We start from the raw sequence: 18,592 nt of genomic DNA, 5'->3' as shown, positions 1-18,592 counted from the left end.
ACACCGCAACAGGGTGTATCACTCCACACAACTGTAATGTTAAATGTTATTTATTGTTGCCATAAAAAGTTTCTTCTTATAATAAAAGTAAAAAACTTTTACCGATACAACGATTTTGTTCCAGAAGTGCATGGTAGTATCAAAAACTTTCCAACTTTTAAATTAAAAAGTTTGAACTTTCTACGAATATTCACCAACGCGAACTTTTAATCCAACGAACGATCTTTTTAAATTTAGAGTATTTTTTCTTTGTGTGATGAAATCTAGATTAAATTTTCAAAACAACCTATCCCTCATTAGAGATCCTAAATAGGGAGACCGGACGAAGTGAATTTGACGTACCCAAACAGACGCGAGTTTGACGTATCCAAACGAGCATTTGCCTTTACGCCCAGCAAAACTTATCAGTGTTGCCAAGCTCAAAACATACGTTGCCAGATCGATTTAGCAAGCTTAGACCAGTCTCCCTATTTAGGGTCTCTATCCCTCATGGGTTTCCTACGCAGATAGGGCCTTTTGAAAATTTAATCGAGAAATAGTTTTAAACGAATAGAGCTTTATGACGTTTCGCGTACGCACACTAGCGCACCATTTGATTTTGCTGACCGGACAAAATTTAACCTCACTTTCTTTCGTGTAGGTATACGCAACACATGCGCACGTAGATTACTCTATAAACGATTGTTAAAAATCAAAACAACGTTACTTCTCTTTACATCACATTGGTTTGACAGTGAAAGAGTTGTTTGTTGTTGTTGTGCTCGAGATGTTTGGTGGATTTATGTATTTCAAGATAGAATCCCAATCTTCAGATTTATTTCATAATCATGATGTTTTTATGTTGATTTTATATTTATACAAACGATAAAGCTAAGAGGGCATCCATCAACTATACGCGGAATTTTTTTTTCATTTTCAGATTTTTTATTTACACTAAATGTTTTGTAAAAAATGGCCATCAAAATGGTTATCCACTCTTCTAGAAATTACAGCCACGACAGGGCCCTGGCATTTTTCTCTCCTCCACCCTGCGCATTTTTCATCTGACAGTGACAGCGCTGCGCAGCTGTCATTCCGATCCGCTGACGTGCGCTTCTATCGCTCAAAAGGGAAGGAAAAGTCCGAAAGAAAAGAAACAGAAAACCGTCAGGTTGTCAAAAATTTTGTCTAATTTTGGTGGACTCGCTGGCTGCTGTTCGGTTCGTCGGTCGTCGCCGCATCACACTCAATTTCGATCTCACAAAACGCAGCAGCAGCGGTTCGCGCGGGTCGTCGTCAGCAACTTTGGTTGGAAATTACTGGAACAACTTTTCGTCGGAACAGTTCCGGAAGATCTCGTCGCGGTGGTTTTAATTAGTTTTGGGTTCCGGCAGTGAATTCCACCCCCTTAGTTCGTCACGGGAAAGAAAAACTTCTAAAAAAAAATCAAAAATGAATGTGCTGAGCAGTGCAAAGTCGGCGATATTCAGCTATTTGATGGTGAGTCTAATTGGTTGGTTGGTTGGTTGGTCTAATTTCGATCAAAAAGGGTTAATTTTCCGTTCTGTTCTTCCGCTCTTCCGTACCACCCTCGCCCGGCATGCCACACCTGTCTGCTTCTTTTTGGCTGCTGGAGATTTTGGGTTTCGATTTTCTTCCTGAAATGATGCTATTTTTTGGAGTATTTTTAGTGGGTGCAACAAAACTTGAAGATTTGGCTGTGCCCTAGGGTGGTCGCTTGAATATTTAAATTTACTGAATTTGTCTCAAGATTTTAAAAAATGCAGAATATGAAAAATATTCATGTATCCCTACAGAAAATAACCTTAAATTATTGTGGTAAGATTACGCCCAAATTTACATCAATATTGAGGTAGCCAGCCTCACTGTGTTGAGTTAACCGCAAAGAAGATTCTGTGAAGGGATATAAAAATTGATAAGCGCTAGATTTCCTTCACAATTGTATGCTTTCTAGATACTTGACCTTCTCGTCGGTGTTAAGGAAGCACTTATTTTGCTTGCTAATTCTCTGAATTTTGAAAATATTTTAAACATTGAATTGTTTCGATACTTAAACTATTTCGCCAATGTTAAATTGAGTGCATCATATTTTACATTAAAGTCCTTTTGACACAAAATTTCTCATTAATCACCATTTCAGACTGCAAATTATGGAAAATACGTCTTTTTTCAAATGTTAAAAATAAAAGAGGCCATACCTCTCCTCCGTCACAAAAAAATACTTTAAATTGATGAAAAACAACACAAAATAAGAAAAGTGAAGATTTTTGTGCAACAAAGTTGCTCAAATGACAAAATTTCTTGCATAAATAAAAAAAACTTGTAATAAAACATTCTAGATATCTAGAGTTTTTTTTAAAGGTCCTATAAACCAAATTTCAGTTTTTACTTTTGGGTGTCTTTGAATACCTCTGACTCAAATCGGTTTAAAAAACACACAAAACGCAACAATTGTTTGTTTAAAAATCTAGATATGTTTATAGATTTTCAAAATTCAGTGCGTTGCAAATATTTTTAAAGTAGGTATATGCGTTTAAGTTCATTGGAGAAATCACAATTTAATGTTTTTTTTTGTAAACTAAGTTTATTGACTTTAAATAAAATCCTTTTTTTGTGAGATAAATAATAGTTACAACTTTGCTAAAAACGTATTCTAATTAAAAACACAAATCAAAAACACAAAAATGAAATAATCATTTTTTTTTAATTCAAAGATTTCAGTTTGAGTGATCTCCCCATTCAATTATTTGAACGTTTAGATCAGAAATTTATTGGTTTCAAGCGAATCTTCTCGTGTAAGTTTTTTTTTCTAATAATTTATTAAAGTCCCGAACAGACGGTAATAACTAAATTCATGCCATTTCAATAACAAATACCCGGGCATACGGTAATAATAAAATTCATGCCATATCAATAACAAATACTGTTAAAATAACAGAAAGTGTTATGGAATCTTCTTGAAGTATCAATTTTTGCATAAGGGTTCAATAACAGTTTATGTTATCATAACAAAATTTGTTATAGGCCTGATATTGGTTGAAAGCCAACACAGCTATGGAATAACATTTTTTGTTATGGAAGAATAACTCCAACTGTTATTGGGATGATTGGATTAGTTGTTAAAATAACAATAAATAATAACCAATATTTGTTCGAAAAATAACTAAAAAAAAGTTATTAGTCGACTGTTATTACAATAACAATCCAATAACAAAAAAAAATCATAACGGCGAATAACAAATCTTGTTATAAATAACATAAAATGTTATTGGCCTAGTATTTTCCAATATCAAAAAATGTTATTCCAGCGTTATTTCCGTCTGCTCGGGGTCCGATAAAAAATAAACCTTAAAAATCACACCATTTTTTAAATTGCCTTTTCATCAAAATTTGGAAAAGGATGAAAGAGCCGTCTAAAAGAGCCGCACATTTTAATGAGCGAGCGAAAATGAGCGGCTCCTAAAAACAACCCAACCCCGCTTCCATCTAAAAATTCGCCAAAAATCCGTTTTCAACCGATTTTTGATCTATAAAAAGCACTGAAAAGAAAAACTCTTAAAATTTTAGAAAATTTTAGGGTTGGAAGTTTTTCTTGCTTTATGTGTCTTGTCCAATGTTTTTAAAAATGTATTTTTTTAGAGGTCAAATTCGGCTGTGTTTTGTAAAAAGACTTAAAATATAGGAAATGTTAGTACATTTCCTATATTTTGAGTAAAAAGAAATATGTAGTAATTTTTGTAATGTCCTAGACGATGCCTCTACGTAGTTTTTTTTACAATTTGAATGATAATGGTGCCATTATATAGCAACAAATGTGAAAAAAACAAGCATAAAATTGAAAAACATGGAAAAATTAGAAAAAACAAAATGTAATTATAGGAGGTGGTAGAATAGGCAAATACTACCAAAAACAAGATAAATGTAAATTAAAATACTGAAAATAAAACAAGAAATACATAAAACAAGAGAAGTATTTTTTTTTTCGTAGAACAAAAGTTGTGCTAAAAGGTGCTGAACATGGAAAAAATAAAAATCCTCGAAAAAAAATTTAGGACCTTAGTAGAAATCTCCAAAATTTATATTTTATCGTAATTTCACTGCCGGCCGTTCGTATTGAACCCTCTTCTGCCCTTTATTTTGATTTTTTTAAATTTCTGCCAGACTCAGATTAAATTTGATATATTCAAAGCAGATAGCTTATATTTAATTGTGTTACCTTGATGATTTTGTATCACATTGTGCAAAGGCATTCTTATTCTTTCTTGAAAGCAGCTGAGACAACGTTTACCTTATTTATTTTATTGCAAATCGAAGGGATGCATTTGTTCTGAGCACACATGCCTCTACATGATACTCTTTAACAGAAAATTTCCCTTATTTTTATCGAAGTCAATGAAAGAAATAAAAGCTGTTAGAAAAATCTAGCCAAAATCGAGCCATTTTCGTGCGCAAAAATTTCAAGCATTTTTTCACTGAGCAGCGCCAAAAATATCAAGAAAAATGTGGATAATTATAATTTTAGAACCACCCTAACCCCAAACTAGTGCTTTGTCACTAACTACTAGCTTCACACTAGTGTTAGTAAACTTCGTTGAGTTGATAGTGGTGAGCCGCTTAGCCGGGCCTCGCTGGACGAATCAGCGTTTGACATTTTGCATTTGCCGCATACACTGAGATCGTAGTCGTAAACGCAGTAGTCGTCGGCAATGTTTTGTTGTTGTTTAGTCACACCCGAGCAGAAGGAAATAACTTGGGAATAACATTTTTTGATATTTGAAAATACTAGGCCAATAACATTTTATGTTGTTTATAACAAAATTTGTTATTCGTCGTTATGATTTTTTTGTTATTGAATTGTTATTGTAATAACATTTTTAGTTATTCTTCGAACAAATCTGTTATTATTTTTTGTTATTTTAACAACTAATTCTATCATCCTAATAACAGTGTGAGTTATTCTTCCATAACAAAAAATGTTATTCTCAAGTTGTTTTGGCTTTCAACTAATATCAGACTAATAACAAATTTTGTTATGATAACATAAACTTATATGAAACTCTTATGCAAAAAAGGATTTTTCAAGAAGATTTTATAACATTTTCTGTTATTTTAACAGTATTTGTTATTGAAATGGCATGGATTGAGTTATTACCGTCTTCCCGGGCACCACCACCACACATAATCGAGCGTAGAAAAACGGCACTCCGATTCGGGCTCGGCCTACCTTGATGATATGAATTTGGCTCGTTTTCAGCTGTTTTGGTGGTGGGACTTTATGGGAAAATTCCGGTTCTGAACAAAAAAACTGTGAATGATAAGCCATTGTCTGAGGTTGCTAATGGCAAAATAAGCACTTGTGCGTGAGCTGTTACTACAATTGCTGATAATATCGCCAGACTTGTGCCACGACTTCGACTAAGTCAGGTTGTGACGTAGGCGGTGTGTGACACTCTCGACTCATCCCAATTAAGTCGACCAAGATGATCAACCGGTTCAACTGGGTCGACTCCAGACTCCAACCCCAGAGAGAGAGAGATTCAGTGAAGACGAGTCATTGGCATCTTCATGTTTCATAACCATCGTCAACACACACGTTGGGTTATTTGCATTTCCTCTGTGCCTCGCGTTGTTTCAAGCGCCAATTCCGAGACTCGCTGCTTCGGACATGGACTTCCCCAAAAAAAAAAGAAACAAAGATTCGTCGACTTTCGATTTCATGAATCAATTTGACTTAATTATGAAGTTATGCAAGCGAAATGTTCATGCTGATCTTAACCCTTTTCCTTGTTTTTTTAGGTGGTCTACCTGTTCTACAATCCCACGGACAGCGGAGCGGTGCAGCTCAACAGTGAGAATCTGGATATGACGTTAGGTGAGTTCGTCTCACTCTCTTATCACTAAAAAGTCTCAAAAGTGGAATATCTTGTCTGACGACAACTCAAATGATTCTTCCTGATAAGACAATTGATGATACCTCACTAAAACGTTATCTTCCCACCTTTTTTTTTGCAGCTTCTAATGAACTAGTATTTATCAATTTCTACGCGGAATGGTGCCGGTTCAGCAACATTTTGCAGCCCATCTTTGACGAGGCGGCCGACAAGGTGAGTAACAAAAGAACTTTGTCCTAAGGGCTCTATTTCTGCTGCGGTGTCAATCCAGAGAAAACGAAAAGTGTGGCGAGCGTTACGAAAATGTTGCATTTTGGTACTTGAAGTTTAAGTACCAAGAAGGGAAAGGGGTCTGCACTTTTTTCCCTATGGACCAAAGAAGCTATTTTGTTTCATTGGTTCACCCATACAAGTCTCCATACAATTTTGGCAGCAGTCCATACAAAAATGGTACGTAAATATTCGATAATCTGTAACTTTTGAATAAATTTTCTGATCAATTTAGTGTCTTGGGCAAAGTTGTAGGTATTGTTGAGGAATATTCAGAAAAAAATAGGTACACAAAAAAAAGGCTGCTGTTTTTTTTACAAAAAATCAATTTCCCAAAATATGTATTTTTCGATTTTCGGGATTTTTTGATATGTTTTAGGGGACAAAACCCCTCAACTTTTGAGCCGTAGAAAAGTATGGTAAATAATTCTGCCGCCGAGTTATTATTTTTTGAAACAATAGTGATTTTTGGAAAATAAACTAAATCTCATACACAAAAAATTACCTAATTTTTTTAATGTAAAATTGAATTCGCAATCGAAAAGTGCTTTACAGATTTTTTGATTTTGATTTCAGCGAAATATTAGCAGTTTTTCGATCTTTATAAATATTGACCATTTCTGAAAGTATTTTTTTAACTTTAGATAATTTGCTATAAACTTGTTTAAGAGGCTTTGAAGATTGGGCCTCTGGTTGCTGACATACAGCTTATTTGGTCATAGGGAAGGCCCCAACAAAGTTTGAGGCAATTAAAAAAAAAAATACAAACAAAATCCATTTCCGGTTTCGGTAGAGAACTGCTCATCTTTTAAATACATTATACAATACAATAGTATTTCTATTGCTTTTTCGGGGATTTTTGAGGGGAAAGAGGAAAAAACTGAAAATAAAATTTGCAGTAAACCAAACGAATAAAATGTAAAAAATAACTGTCAATGCCACTTGCTTTTTTTAAATGTCTGGAAAAAGGCTGTGTATGTCTGTGCATTTGTCTAAAATTCAAATATTTCAATTTACAGTCATTGAAAACCATCAGAAATCGCTTATTTGAGCATTTGAAGACTAATGAAATAAATTTCGACAAATATTTTCATAAAATATTAATTTAATGAAGTTTTCTAAAAGTCTGTGCACCTCAAAAAATGTCTGGCACAAGCTCAAAAGTCTGCGAATCACAGACAAATCTGTGAAACACAGACAAATCTGTGCATCTGGCATCCTTGCGTTCAACAACAACAAATTGGTTCACAAAATTCTTGGTACAAAAAAAATCGATAATCTTTTCAACGATCAAAGCCTTGTCACTTGTTTAAGAGTTTTGTTTTGGAAAACTACTAAAATTTTCACAAAATTTCGTATTTTTTCAAAAATACTCATATTTTCAAAATTTGTAATATGGGTTCAAACGAAGCGAAATGTGTTATACATTTTCACATTATTAGATTATTTCATCAAATACTCAAATTTTCACAAAATATCGTATTTTTTCTGAAGTACCCAAATATTCTTAATTTGTAATATTATTATCAAACGGAGCAAAATTTGGTATGCAAATAACTTTATTAGAGTTCTTGTTTAAATACTGACATTTTCACAAAATACCCAAAATTTTCTAAAATTTGCAATATGGGTATCAAACGAATCGAAATTAACTATACATTTTCACGTTATTAGATTTTTTTACGAAATACTCAAATTTTTACAAAATATAAATAAAATTTTCATAATTTGTGATATGAGTGTCAACGAAGTGAAACTTGTTTTTTACATTATTAGATTTTTTTTAATAAAATACTCAAATTTTCACAAAATTTCATTTTTTTCTAAAATACTCAAAATTTTATTATTTGCAATATGGGTATCAAACTAAGCGAAAATTGTTATAAATTTTCACATTATCAGTTTTTATAAAATACTCCAACTTTCACAAAAAACCGTATTTTTTCGGAAGTACTCAAATTTACATCATTTGCAATATGGGTATCAAACGAAGCAAAATTTATTATTCATTTTCAGATTATTAGATTTTTTTAATAAAATACTCAAATTTTCACAAAATATCGTATTGTTGCGATGCAATATGGGTATCAAACGAAACTAAAAAGTTTATGCTTTTCCACTTTATTAGAGTTTTTTTTTAAATACTAAAGTTTCCACGAAATACATTTTTCCAAAATACTTCAAATTTTGCGATATAGGTATCAAATGCAGTGAAATTTGTTATAATTTTTTTATATAATTAGATTTTTAAAATTTCTCAAAACCGCGAAACTTACTCGAGAGAGATTTTCCCTTGTCCTGTTGAAAAAGTGGAGCATCAACCATTTCCGTCTTCCCAATCCCTATCCTTTATCCTTGTCTCTGGTGTGCGGTGGAGATGGGAGCAGCCGGCAATGTACGGCTATCATGGTGTTAAGTCGAAAAAAAAACGACAAAATCCAGCTCATATTTGGGAGTTGATGCCCAAGCTCCAAAATGAAGTCTCTACACCCTATTCGGGTCGTGTTTTGTAGATCCTTTCACAGAATCTTCTTTGCGGCTAACGCAACGCAGTAGATCTGGCTGAACAGTTGAGGTGGGCAAAAAAAGAGCGAGCCGCTCAAAGAGCCGGTTCATTAAAAAGAGCCAACGAATCATAGCTCACAAAAAAAGAACCGCGGTTCTTTTTTAAACTCCGATCTTTCGAAAGAACCGTTCCAAAAATGGAATAATTTATTAATAAATATAATTAATTGAATTTCCAACAAATTGAAGTGTTAAATTTGTTTTTGAGAATTAAAAATTTTAATTTCATATATTTCAATGCTAATATAAAATCATCCCAACATTGTCCCTTAGTGTACTTTTTCAAGCTCTTTAGGATAAAAACGTCATGTTAATGAGGGGATATTTTCTAACATTTTTAGAGCTGAATCGTTATATTTCATTGGGGAGTCTATAGCAACATCAATATATATTGAAAGACTCTCAATAGCATTGATGTCAATCTTTGAACGTTTGATGTCCTTTTGCCAAAATAAACTTCAGTTTATAGACTTTATCGATCAAATCAGAATGTAGAAAAAAGTTAAAAGAATATTTTCTCTTAGTAAAATATCAGCATTAGTTCAATTTTGGAAGAAATAAACGCCATTTTAAAATGAATGGCAATTTCTCCAAAGTCCTAGATTTAAGTTTGGATGCCATTCAATCATTCAAACGTTTAGGTTCAAGTAGAAATGTTGACATAGAGATCGCCAAGACCAATGGTGTTAAAGGGGATCTTCTCGTTTTTAGTTATTTGTTTTTTTTTTTTAAATAGCTTTAAAAATCACACCATTCTTAAAAAATATGCTTTTCGTCTATATTTTGAAAAACCAGATTTAATCCCACCTGGGGTGAGATAGAGCCTTTCTTACTAAAGAATATAACAATGGTAAAACTTTTTTCAATTCATAATATCGACTTTGTTTATTTATAACGTCAGCACAAAAGAAAGTCTTATGACGAAAGCAAAGTATTGTATTCAAAAGAAATAAAAAACGCAATTTTCACCAAAAGAATATATTCAATCGTACAATATGTTTGTACGTTTGTAATCAAACAAACGTTTATGACAAACGCGATCATAGCAAGCTTCCCATGCACCAGTGCACGGAGAGACTGTGCCCAGAAATTTTAACAATTAAAATTGTTGATTTTACTTTCGTAAATTTTAACAAAAACGTACTTGTCACTGCCAATTTTCAGTTAAATTAACCAAAATTCAGCAATAATTTAATAACCTGTTTGTTGAAAACGCTAAAGGCAAAAAGCTAACAGATTTCCCGAACTCGAATGAACGTGCTCGACTGTTAGCTTTGGTTTTAGGAAAATCAAAAATTTTATTGGTTGAATATAATTAATAATTGGTGAAATATTTAAAAGATGAACTTGGGTTTGTTTACGTCTGTCATTTGAAGTCAGGATTCGAACGAGAGCGGTCGATTTGTTGAGTTTGTGTTGTTAATTATGAAGTGAGAGGATGTGAAAGGTGAAAATTACACTATTTAGCTAATGTTGAAGTGGCAAATCAAAGTGTTGCAACTGGGGAGGTGGAATTGGTGAGTAGGTTTGTTGATGATTTCTTTGCAGGTGATAAACTATGAAGAGCAAGAGGATGACCTTCGCCATGAGGACCTTTAATGCGAGTGAGTTGAACACGTTATAAGAATGTTTGAAGGAAAGAGAGAAGGGAGATGCGGGCCAACTCTTCACGGATAGAGTAGCCCGGGCAAATTTAACAAAATGTTGGTTAATCCAAGTAAGTATGGGTTTATTTTTGCACAATAATTTATCTTATGTGATTCTTATTAGAAAACTGAATCATTAAAAAGCTTCGTGCTTACGACGGATAAAATCTTAATAAATCATTTTTTTCAGTCATCAATTATAAAATACATAGAAATGCGTACACATGACAACATAACAAATAGAAATGAAGTAAAATATCAAAAAATAAAAATATATAAAAGAAGATAATTATTATCTAAAAAGTTTTGTTGCAACACGGCTGCTCAAAAAAATGGTAAGTAAAACTCAAAATATTTTTTTCAGGAATCAGAGTACGTTGAATAAATTGAATCAAATGCAGTGAAAGTGTGTTGCCAAAAGTAATTGATAAATCAATGCAAGCTTGGTAAGTAGCATTATTGATATTTCTTCTTTCCTCATTATAATTACATTTATTTACGTTCCTTTTTTTCAGTTTATAGCCGAAATTAAGAATTTTGTATTAAATTACTAATAAATTTCACATGTCTATTTGCAGCAAAAGGTGGTGAAATTTCTGTATCCCACCACAAGAAAAATAACTAAACCTGAGACCGTTGTAGATGATGATGACTTATCGGATGATTTCACAGTGATGGTAAGTGAATACAACACTTAATTTATACAACATAATAAAAATATAGGCGTAAAACTTGTTGAAAATTTTGCTCGGTTTCTATTTTTAAGGAATTCACGAGAAATTAAACATCTTTTTTAAATATGTTTAACAAAATTTGTAATATGCTTTTTATTATTTTTTTAGATTAATGCAACGTAATTTTTTAAAATATTAGTCAAACTTTACATGTTTTATAACAACAGTTAAAAAAAATGTTTTTTTTTATGCTTTTTAACAGTTATTTAACAACTTAATGCAAACAAAAAAACAAATTAGTACAAAACGTTAATTTTTTAGGCAGAATGAATGCGAATATAAAAACACTCAGCATTTTTTTGGAGCTATTATTACGAAATTTACTGCTAATTCAATAAAAGTATTGCTAACAACAGCTAATTATTGACTACAAGTACGAATATTTTTCTGTATTCAAGTAAGGCATTAGTTAAAATATAGCTAGAAATTCGGCCCAGCCTATATCGTTAGATAATTAACGAAAATATGTATCAACACTTACATAAATTATGTCTAATTAAGAAATGTTTTGTTATAAACCACTAATAATTTGCTGCATGCAAAAATATTTCGGTTGATACAACGAAAAAAAATAGTTGAAAAATAGTTGAAATATATGTCCCAGCCAGTTTTTAACAGAATATTCCACAATATTTCAGCTGAAAACAAGAAATTTTTAGTTAATTTTCTGAAAAAAATATTCTAGCAGTCGACTGCTAGAATTTTTTTCGGCCATTTAACCAACAAAAATGGCAATTTCAACTATTTTTTTAGTTAATTTTAGGTACTGGTGGTCAGCAATTTCGGGTTAACAAAATCAACAATCGATTGTTGAAAAAAAGCTGTGTAAAAAATTAACCCATACTTTTAGTTAAATTAACCAAGATTTTCTTAGATTTGCCCCGGCCGGTCTCTCCGTGTGGCAACGCACACCGCGGTTTTGGTTTTTTAGCTTCGATGAACCGCGTGTGCCGCACGGTGCAGGGAAGCTAGCCATTCAGCTTCTAAGAAAGTGACAGAGTCAGAGATAGCTATTTTCAACAACCGCACCACTACACACTCAATCGCGAGAACCTTAGGTAGAAAGCCATTGGCGTCGCCAGCATTGAAAACTTTGAAAACGATATAAACGATGAAAGCTTGGAAAGCTCCTATTAAAATCCAATGAACCCTGTTAAATAAAATTACGATAATGAAGTCTACATTTAGGCGATTTTAGGAGCGCACGGGAAACAAATTGATTGTAGCCGGATGAATGTCCTATGTCAAAAAAGTTTTTGCATAAACATTGGACAGTTATGCAAAAAAGGACAGAGCAAAAGAAACCGAAAAGCTACGATATCATACATGTTGTAGGAAACATCGGTAGACAAGCTACTACAAAACGAGTATAAGTCGAGCCACAAAATAGATGCGCCAGCATTCTCGCGCCAGTATTCGAAGCTCAACTTGACAACTTGTCGGCTTGGCGACGAAGCGTCGAAAATCGATGCAGTGTGATTTTTTGACGATTTTTCCGATTAAAATTCATGCTGAATCGACATATTTACGAAGCTGGAAATGACGTCCAGCCTTAAAGTAAAACCTATACCTTTCTTTAGTAAGAAAGGCAAAAAAGTGAAAGTGCCATTCAAAAGAGCGGCTTTTTAATGAGCGAACGAAAATGAGCGGCTCCTTAAAAAAAGCGGATTTGCCCACCTCTACTGAACAGTGAACATTGAAAAGAAAAGACTAAACGCAAGGTTCGTTTTGTAAGTAAGTAAACAAGAAAATCGTACCGATTTTGGACGAAAATTGGAAGATTCGACGAGGCCTTCGCCGCCGAGCTACTCGAAGCGTCATGTTTGGGAAGTTTGATTACATCGTACGGAGACCTGAGGTTGTTCAGCTTGTCGCACTGAACTAGATTCAGAGAACAAGCGTTGTCCAACAAGAGGGTTCTGGAAGTCATGTTCTTACCAATTTGACCTTGATTTGTACTACATTGATATTAGATCATTTGTACGAGGACAATGTCTGACTACTTTGACAGATGAGCACGTGGTGAGAATCGGAGTTGACGGATTGAGTTCCTTCAAGACTTGAGATAATGTTGAAGACTGCTGTATATTGTTCTAGTTCGTTTAATAAATCATAACATGAATTTCCAACACCAACTTTCCCCGGATACCCTGAATTTAAAACCTAACCTCATTTCCCCTCCTACTTGGTCTTCCCCTTCGTGACCCGGTAGAAGAACCGCAGCTGCATCACGATCTCGTCGTTCGGGCGCAGAAACTCCCACGTCATGCGCCACAGCCCGGCCGGAATGACCGGCGGTAGAAAGGACGCATCCGGCACCAGCTCCTTAAACCAGTACTCGCCCTTCGGAAACGGACAGAACTCCTCGGTGCCCTTTTCGACGTGCGGCAGATTGGTGCTGTCGGCCCAGATGTACTGGTACTCGACGTACTCGTCGACCATGAAGGCGCAGATGCTCTTCCGGGGCAGCTTCATCGGGTACTCGTTGAACTGGTTGTTCCCGAGGGTGCTGTACGCGACCTTGACCGTGACCTCGTACGCGTTGTCCAGATCCGTGAACAGCTCGATCGACCCGTCCAGAACGAACGTGGTCCGGTTGTACTTGCGGACGCGCAGCTTGGACGAGTCGATGATGTCCGCGCCGTCGATCTGCTCGAAGCGCTCCAGCTGAAGGTTCATCTCCTGCTCCGAGCTGGACTCCGTGGGTAAACAGCCGAGGACCGCGAGTGCGACCAGGAAGGTCGTCGTGACCGATTGCATGGTTGCGTCAAGTGTCGAACTGGCTTTGCGCCGAATCATGAGATCAGCAGGCTGCTTTTATAGCCCTAGCGGACGGGTATCGTGACTTCCGGTACGCGAGCTGATCTCTTGTTTGGAATGCAAGATTGGATCGTACATTGACCAGAGCTTGTCAGCTGAACATTGACTAGAGCTGTACTGTTCGAACATGAACTTCAGTTCATCGGCAGCTACGGTCCTGCTCGTACGCAGTGGATTCGTAACGCTTCGTTTAAACTTTGAAGAATGATAAAATAATGATTTGTCTGGAAATCTGATAAAAATATTTACCCCGACACTTTTGCATTGATGTATGCAAGCAATAGCCTAGGGTTTTTGTCCCTATTTTGGGCCTAGTACCTATTTTAGGTCTACCAAACGAAATCGTGCCTTTCACCAAATCTGGCAGAAATCTGCCACTTGAGAATGGTTCGTGCTGTCATTATCTTCATTTTGGTGGGCAAGAATAATTCACGTTTTCCTCGGAAATTAGAAATAATGCAATAAATATATCCCTCTTCACTTTTTTCTTGGCAAATTGCTACTTGCCCATTAGGTTCAAAATTTTCACTTCCTCAGCAAACGTCAAACCATAAGGCTAGTACGGAGCTCGGAAGGAACGCAAAACTCAAAACAAATAAAAAACATCACTCAAGAAACGGTTAAGAAGTGGTCCACAAATAATTGAGGCCAAAAAAAAACAAAAAAATATATAAGAATTTAAAAACAAGCCATAGTCCCAAAATCTCAACAATTGAATGAAAAAAGTATATTAAAATGTTTTGTTGTTTATATATCAATTTTGTTACACTCTAAAAAATAACTCTGCAAAGTTAGAAAAAACACGAAATCTTGTAGTGAAAAATCTTGTTCTAAATAAAAAAATGACCCTTATGGGTCAATGTAGATTCGAAAAGAACATTAAATGTCCCTTAAAATGACATGTTCAAAAAAAATTTACAGTCGAGTAACAGCAAATGGCAGAGTTTTTAAACTTTTTTAGTGTTTTTATTTTTCGATGAAAAATACGTTTTTTCGGAATTCTGGTATTTCTTAACGCAGGGAAATTCATTTTAAATTGATTTCAGCTGATCGTACCTAATTGAAATTTTGTAGTTTATTGAAAAAACCTCGATTTTGAAGGGTGACACAATCTTTTTTAATATTTGTACCAGCCTAAACTATTATAAAAAAAAATAAAATCTGGAAATCCAAAATAAAAAATCAAATTATTCAAAGATTCATGAATTCAAAATTTCAATAATTAAAATAATAAAAAAAATAATAAAATTTAAAAATGATTAATTCAATAAACTGAAAAAAAAAACTAAAGTAAATATATAAAGTTTACAAATTAAAAAATGCAGAAAGTTAAAAAAAATATTTAAAAAGGAAAAATAAATAAATATTAAAATATGGTTGGTTTTGAATTTTTCAATTTGCCAATCCATCAATTGATAAATTTTTGAATTTAAAATTTTATAATGTCAGATTTTTTTAAATATTTCATTTTTAAATTCAAGGATATATGAATTTTCAAATTATTCGATGGTGGAACTTCAGAAGATTGCTGCCAAATTTAATGATTTTGTTTATGACGTTCCCCTTTTATAATTCTTAGCAAAAACACATTTTTTGCTTTTTATTTTCTTGTACAAAAGATTGAAAGATTCAAAAACCAAATCAAAAATGTTGATCTCTGAACTTAAACCTTTTAGTAGTAGAGACTTGATTAGAGATTCGATTTAATTTAAAATGCTTAAATTATTGTGTATTTATTTTTCAAAGATTAAAATTTTATTTTTTTAAATTTTAGAACTTTAGAATTTTGAATTTTGGGATTTCTGAATTTTAAATTATAATTTGTTTTTTTTTCTTTTTTTGAATTGAAGAAATGTATTGCCAGAAAATTAAAAGATTTTGACTGGAAATTATTCCCTATTTTTTATTATTTTGAGCAAAAACAAATCCTTCCTTTTGATTTTTCTTTTCCAAAATTTGTTAATTATTTTAAGAACCTATTTTTTTTTATCTTCCAACAATCAAATCACGACATTTTTATGTTTAAAAATGTGTTGGTCTCTGACCTTTCATATGACTCCTAAAATTATTCAACATGAAACTAAGAACTAAGTTTGAAACCTTCGGATAATCGGGGTTTTGGAAGTGTTTTAAAAATTAAAAGTTTCTTTTCATTTCATTTCATTTTATTAGGTTGCTGTAACAATTACATTTGTGCAGTTGTTATCCATTAAAAGTTTCTGTTTTTTTTCAAATAATAGATTTTTGTTGTTAAAAAATTTAAGAATTTTGGAGCTCGTTTTCGTTTTTCGTTTTTCAAACTTTCAAATGTTTATTTTTTGTGTTTTTAATTTCTGTTATTTTTTATTTGAATTTGAATGTTTTGAAGTGTTTAATTAAAATGAATTTTTTAAATTAAATTTTTTGAATTCTAGATTGATTAATTATTGTTCAGTCATAAATATAAGTACACATTTTGAATTCATCAGTTTCAAACCTAGAATCTTATAATTATTAAAAAAAAATTCTAATTTTCATTTTGAAAATTTATGACAGTAGCATAATTGTAACTGTTGCCTGCCTCTTTCTACCTTGAGTCGATTTGCCGGGAGGAAAAAATAATAAAAAATGAATGTTAAAATTATAGAATTTTATGATTTTTTGAATTTTTAAGGTTGCTATATTCTTAAATTTTTTGAAGTTTTAGTATGTTTAGTTAGTGAAAAACTGACAATTAAATTAAATTATTATTCAACCATATTAAATTTTCAATGCTTTCACTAAGAATATATATTTTTCTAAATGTACTAAGTTTCAAAGTATAAAATTTATATTAATTTAATCTAGAGCTTTTTTTGAAAGGTTCCTATAAGCTATTATGTTTCATATGTTTACAGGACCTATTCAAAAAAAAAAAGAACTATAGAAATTCTCAAAATTGTTCACAAAATACCGATTTTTTTCGAAAGTAATTAAATTTTCACAATTTGCAACATGAGTACCAAATGAAGTGAAATTTTGTTTGTACTTTTATTTATTAAATTTTATTTATTTATTATTTATTAGAGTTTCCTCTTGTAAAAAAAAACAAAAAATAAACAGAATACTGTATTTTTTACAAATACTTAAATTGGGTAATTTGTGACAATATTAGACTTTTTGTTGTTGTTTAAATACTCAATTTCTCACAAAATACCGTATTTTTAAGGGTTATAAAGGAAGTATATAAGAAAATACAAGAATCTCACTTTGGGACAATTATGGGCGAGACCTGCGCCACCTACTGGCTAAGTTCCGATGCGATGTTTTTCCTGATTACATTTTTGTGAATTTTCCCATACAAACATCAACGATCTATAGGGACCCTTAATCCTCAGCCGATTTGTCTCAAAATTTGCACAGAACCTTATTTTTGTCCAAAGAATTGTGTCCCCGATGTCGTTTGTTTTATTGTCACCCTACACGGAGAAAAATGAGTTCTCAAAATCGTGAACAAGCGTTCATGAAATTCGGAACCACGAACAAAGTATTCAAATTTCATGGTACGTTTTTCAAAATCGTACCATTCAACTTGAACACTTTTTTCGTGGTTCCGAACTTCATGAACGCTTGTTCACTATTTTGGGAACTCATTTTTCTCCGTGTAGTGGCTACCCTCAGTACTGTAACGAGAAAAATAAGAGAGAGAGAGAGCAAAGGTGGTTTGGAGTTCAAAACGCTGTCAAGTTTACAAGTGTTCAAAATGGACGAGCGCGTTTCATGCGCAATTTGAAACAAAACCTGTCAATAGTTGTAGCAAGATCAGGATAATCCATTCTGCAGCGTTACTTTCCTTTGGGTGTAGCAAACAATTGAAAGCGAAATTTTCCACGTGATTAATACAATTCGAATTCTAGTTTCCAATTTGTTCAACTCCAATCGTACTGCGCGCGCGATGCTATCTTGCCTTTAAAACAAGGTACAATTGTACGATCATGGTCCGAACGTGACGTTACCACGTGCCCTCTACGGTCTATATAAACAGCTTGTCAACGGTTCAAAACAATCACAGTTGCCATGAAATCGTCCGTATCAACGCTGCTGGCCTTCGCGAGCATCCTCGGAACTCTGCCATCCGGATCCTGCCTAAGCCGGGTCAAGATGCAGATGGAACGCATCGAGCAGATCGGTGGCGAGGAGATCGCCGACTTCTCCAAGGTGCGCGTCCGCAAGTACAACCGGACCGTGTTCGCGCTGGACGGAACGCTCGACCTGCACAAGGACCTGGACGCGTCGTACGAGTTTTCGGTCCGGGTAGCGTACAGTACGATGGGGAACAACCAGTTCAACGAGTACCCGATGAAGGTCCCGCGGAAGAAGGCCTGCCAGTTCATGGTGGACGAGTACGCGGACTTCCAGTACATGTGGGCCAACAGTAGCAACCTGCCGCAGCTGGTGAAGGGCACCAAGCAGTACTGTCCGTTTCCGAAGGGGGCGTACTGGCTCAGGAATTTGGTCCCGGACGCGTCGTTTATTCCGCCGGTGGTTCCCTCGGGGCTGTGGCGCATGACGTGGGAGTTTCTGCGCCCGAGTGACGTGGTCGTGATGCAGCTGCGGTTCTACTACCGGATCACGAAGGGCATGTGAGATTGATTGACAGTTGTTTGTTTGTTTTTGAAATTATGGTAGAATAAAGGCTTCTTTGTGT

General features: G+C 34.0%; 2 protein-coding genes across 3 annotated transcripts in view; both read left to right on the top strand.

Moving 5' to 3' along the window:
• The first annotated feature begins 1,096 nt into the window (after positions 1 to 1,096).
• The window catches only part of LOC120414515 (endoplasmic reticulum resident protein 44), a 53,907-nt gene continuing 36,411 nt past the window's right edge, over positions 1,097 to 18,592 (top strand). Inside the window, exons 1-3 of one of the 2 annotated variants that reach the window (XM_039575722.2) lie at positions 1,097 to 1,479; positions 5,797 to 5,872; positions 6,013 to 6,104. In XM_039575722.2, coding sequence (XP_039431656.1) covers positions 1,432 to 1,479; positions 5,797 to 5,872; positions 6,013 to 6,104 — 216 coding nt within the window. In that variant the 5' untranslated portion in view covers positions 1,097 to 1,431. The remainder of the gene's footprint in view (positions 1,480 to 5,796; positions 5,873 to 6,012; positions 6,105 to 18,592) is intronic. The other variant, XM_039575723.2, reaches the window with a different exon arrangement.
• LOC120414517 (uncharacterized) lies at positions 17,682 to 18,546 on the top strand. Its single transcript, XM_039575726.2, has one exon. It carries the CDS (start codon positions 17,962 to 17,964, stop codon positions 18,529 to 18,531), a length of 570 nt encoding a protein of 189 aa, XP_039431660.1. The 5' UTR covers positions 17,682 to 17,961; the 3' UTR covers positions 18,532 to 18,546.

The sequence above is a fragment of the Culex pipiens genome, chromosome 1 (assembly GCF_016801865.2).
Source record: "Culex pipiens pallens isolate TS chromosome 1, TS_CPP_V2, whole genome shotgun sequence".
Classification (NCBI taxonomy): Eukaryota; Metazoa; Arthropoda; class Insecta; order Diptera; family Culicidae; genus Culex; species Culex pipiens.
This window is presented reverse-complemented; position numbering and strand designations above follow the sequence as displayed.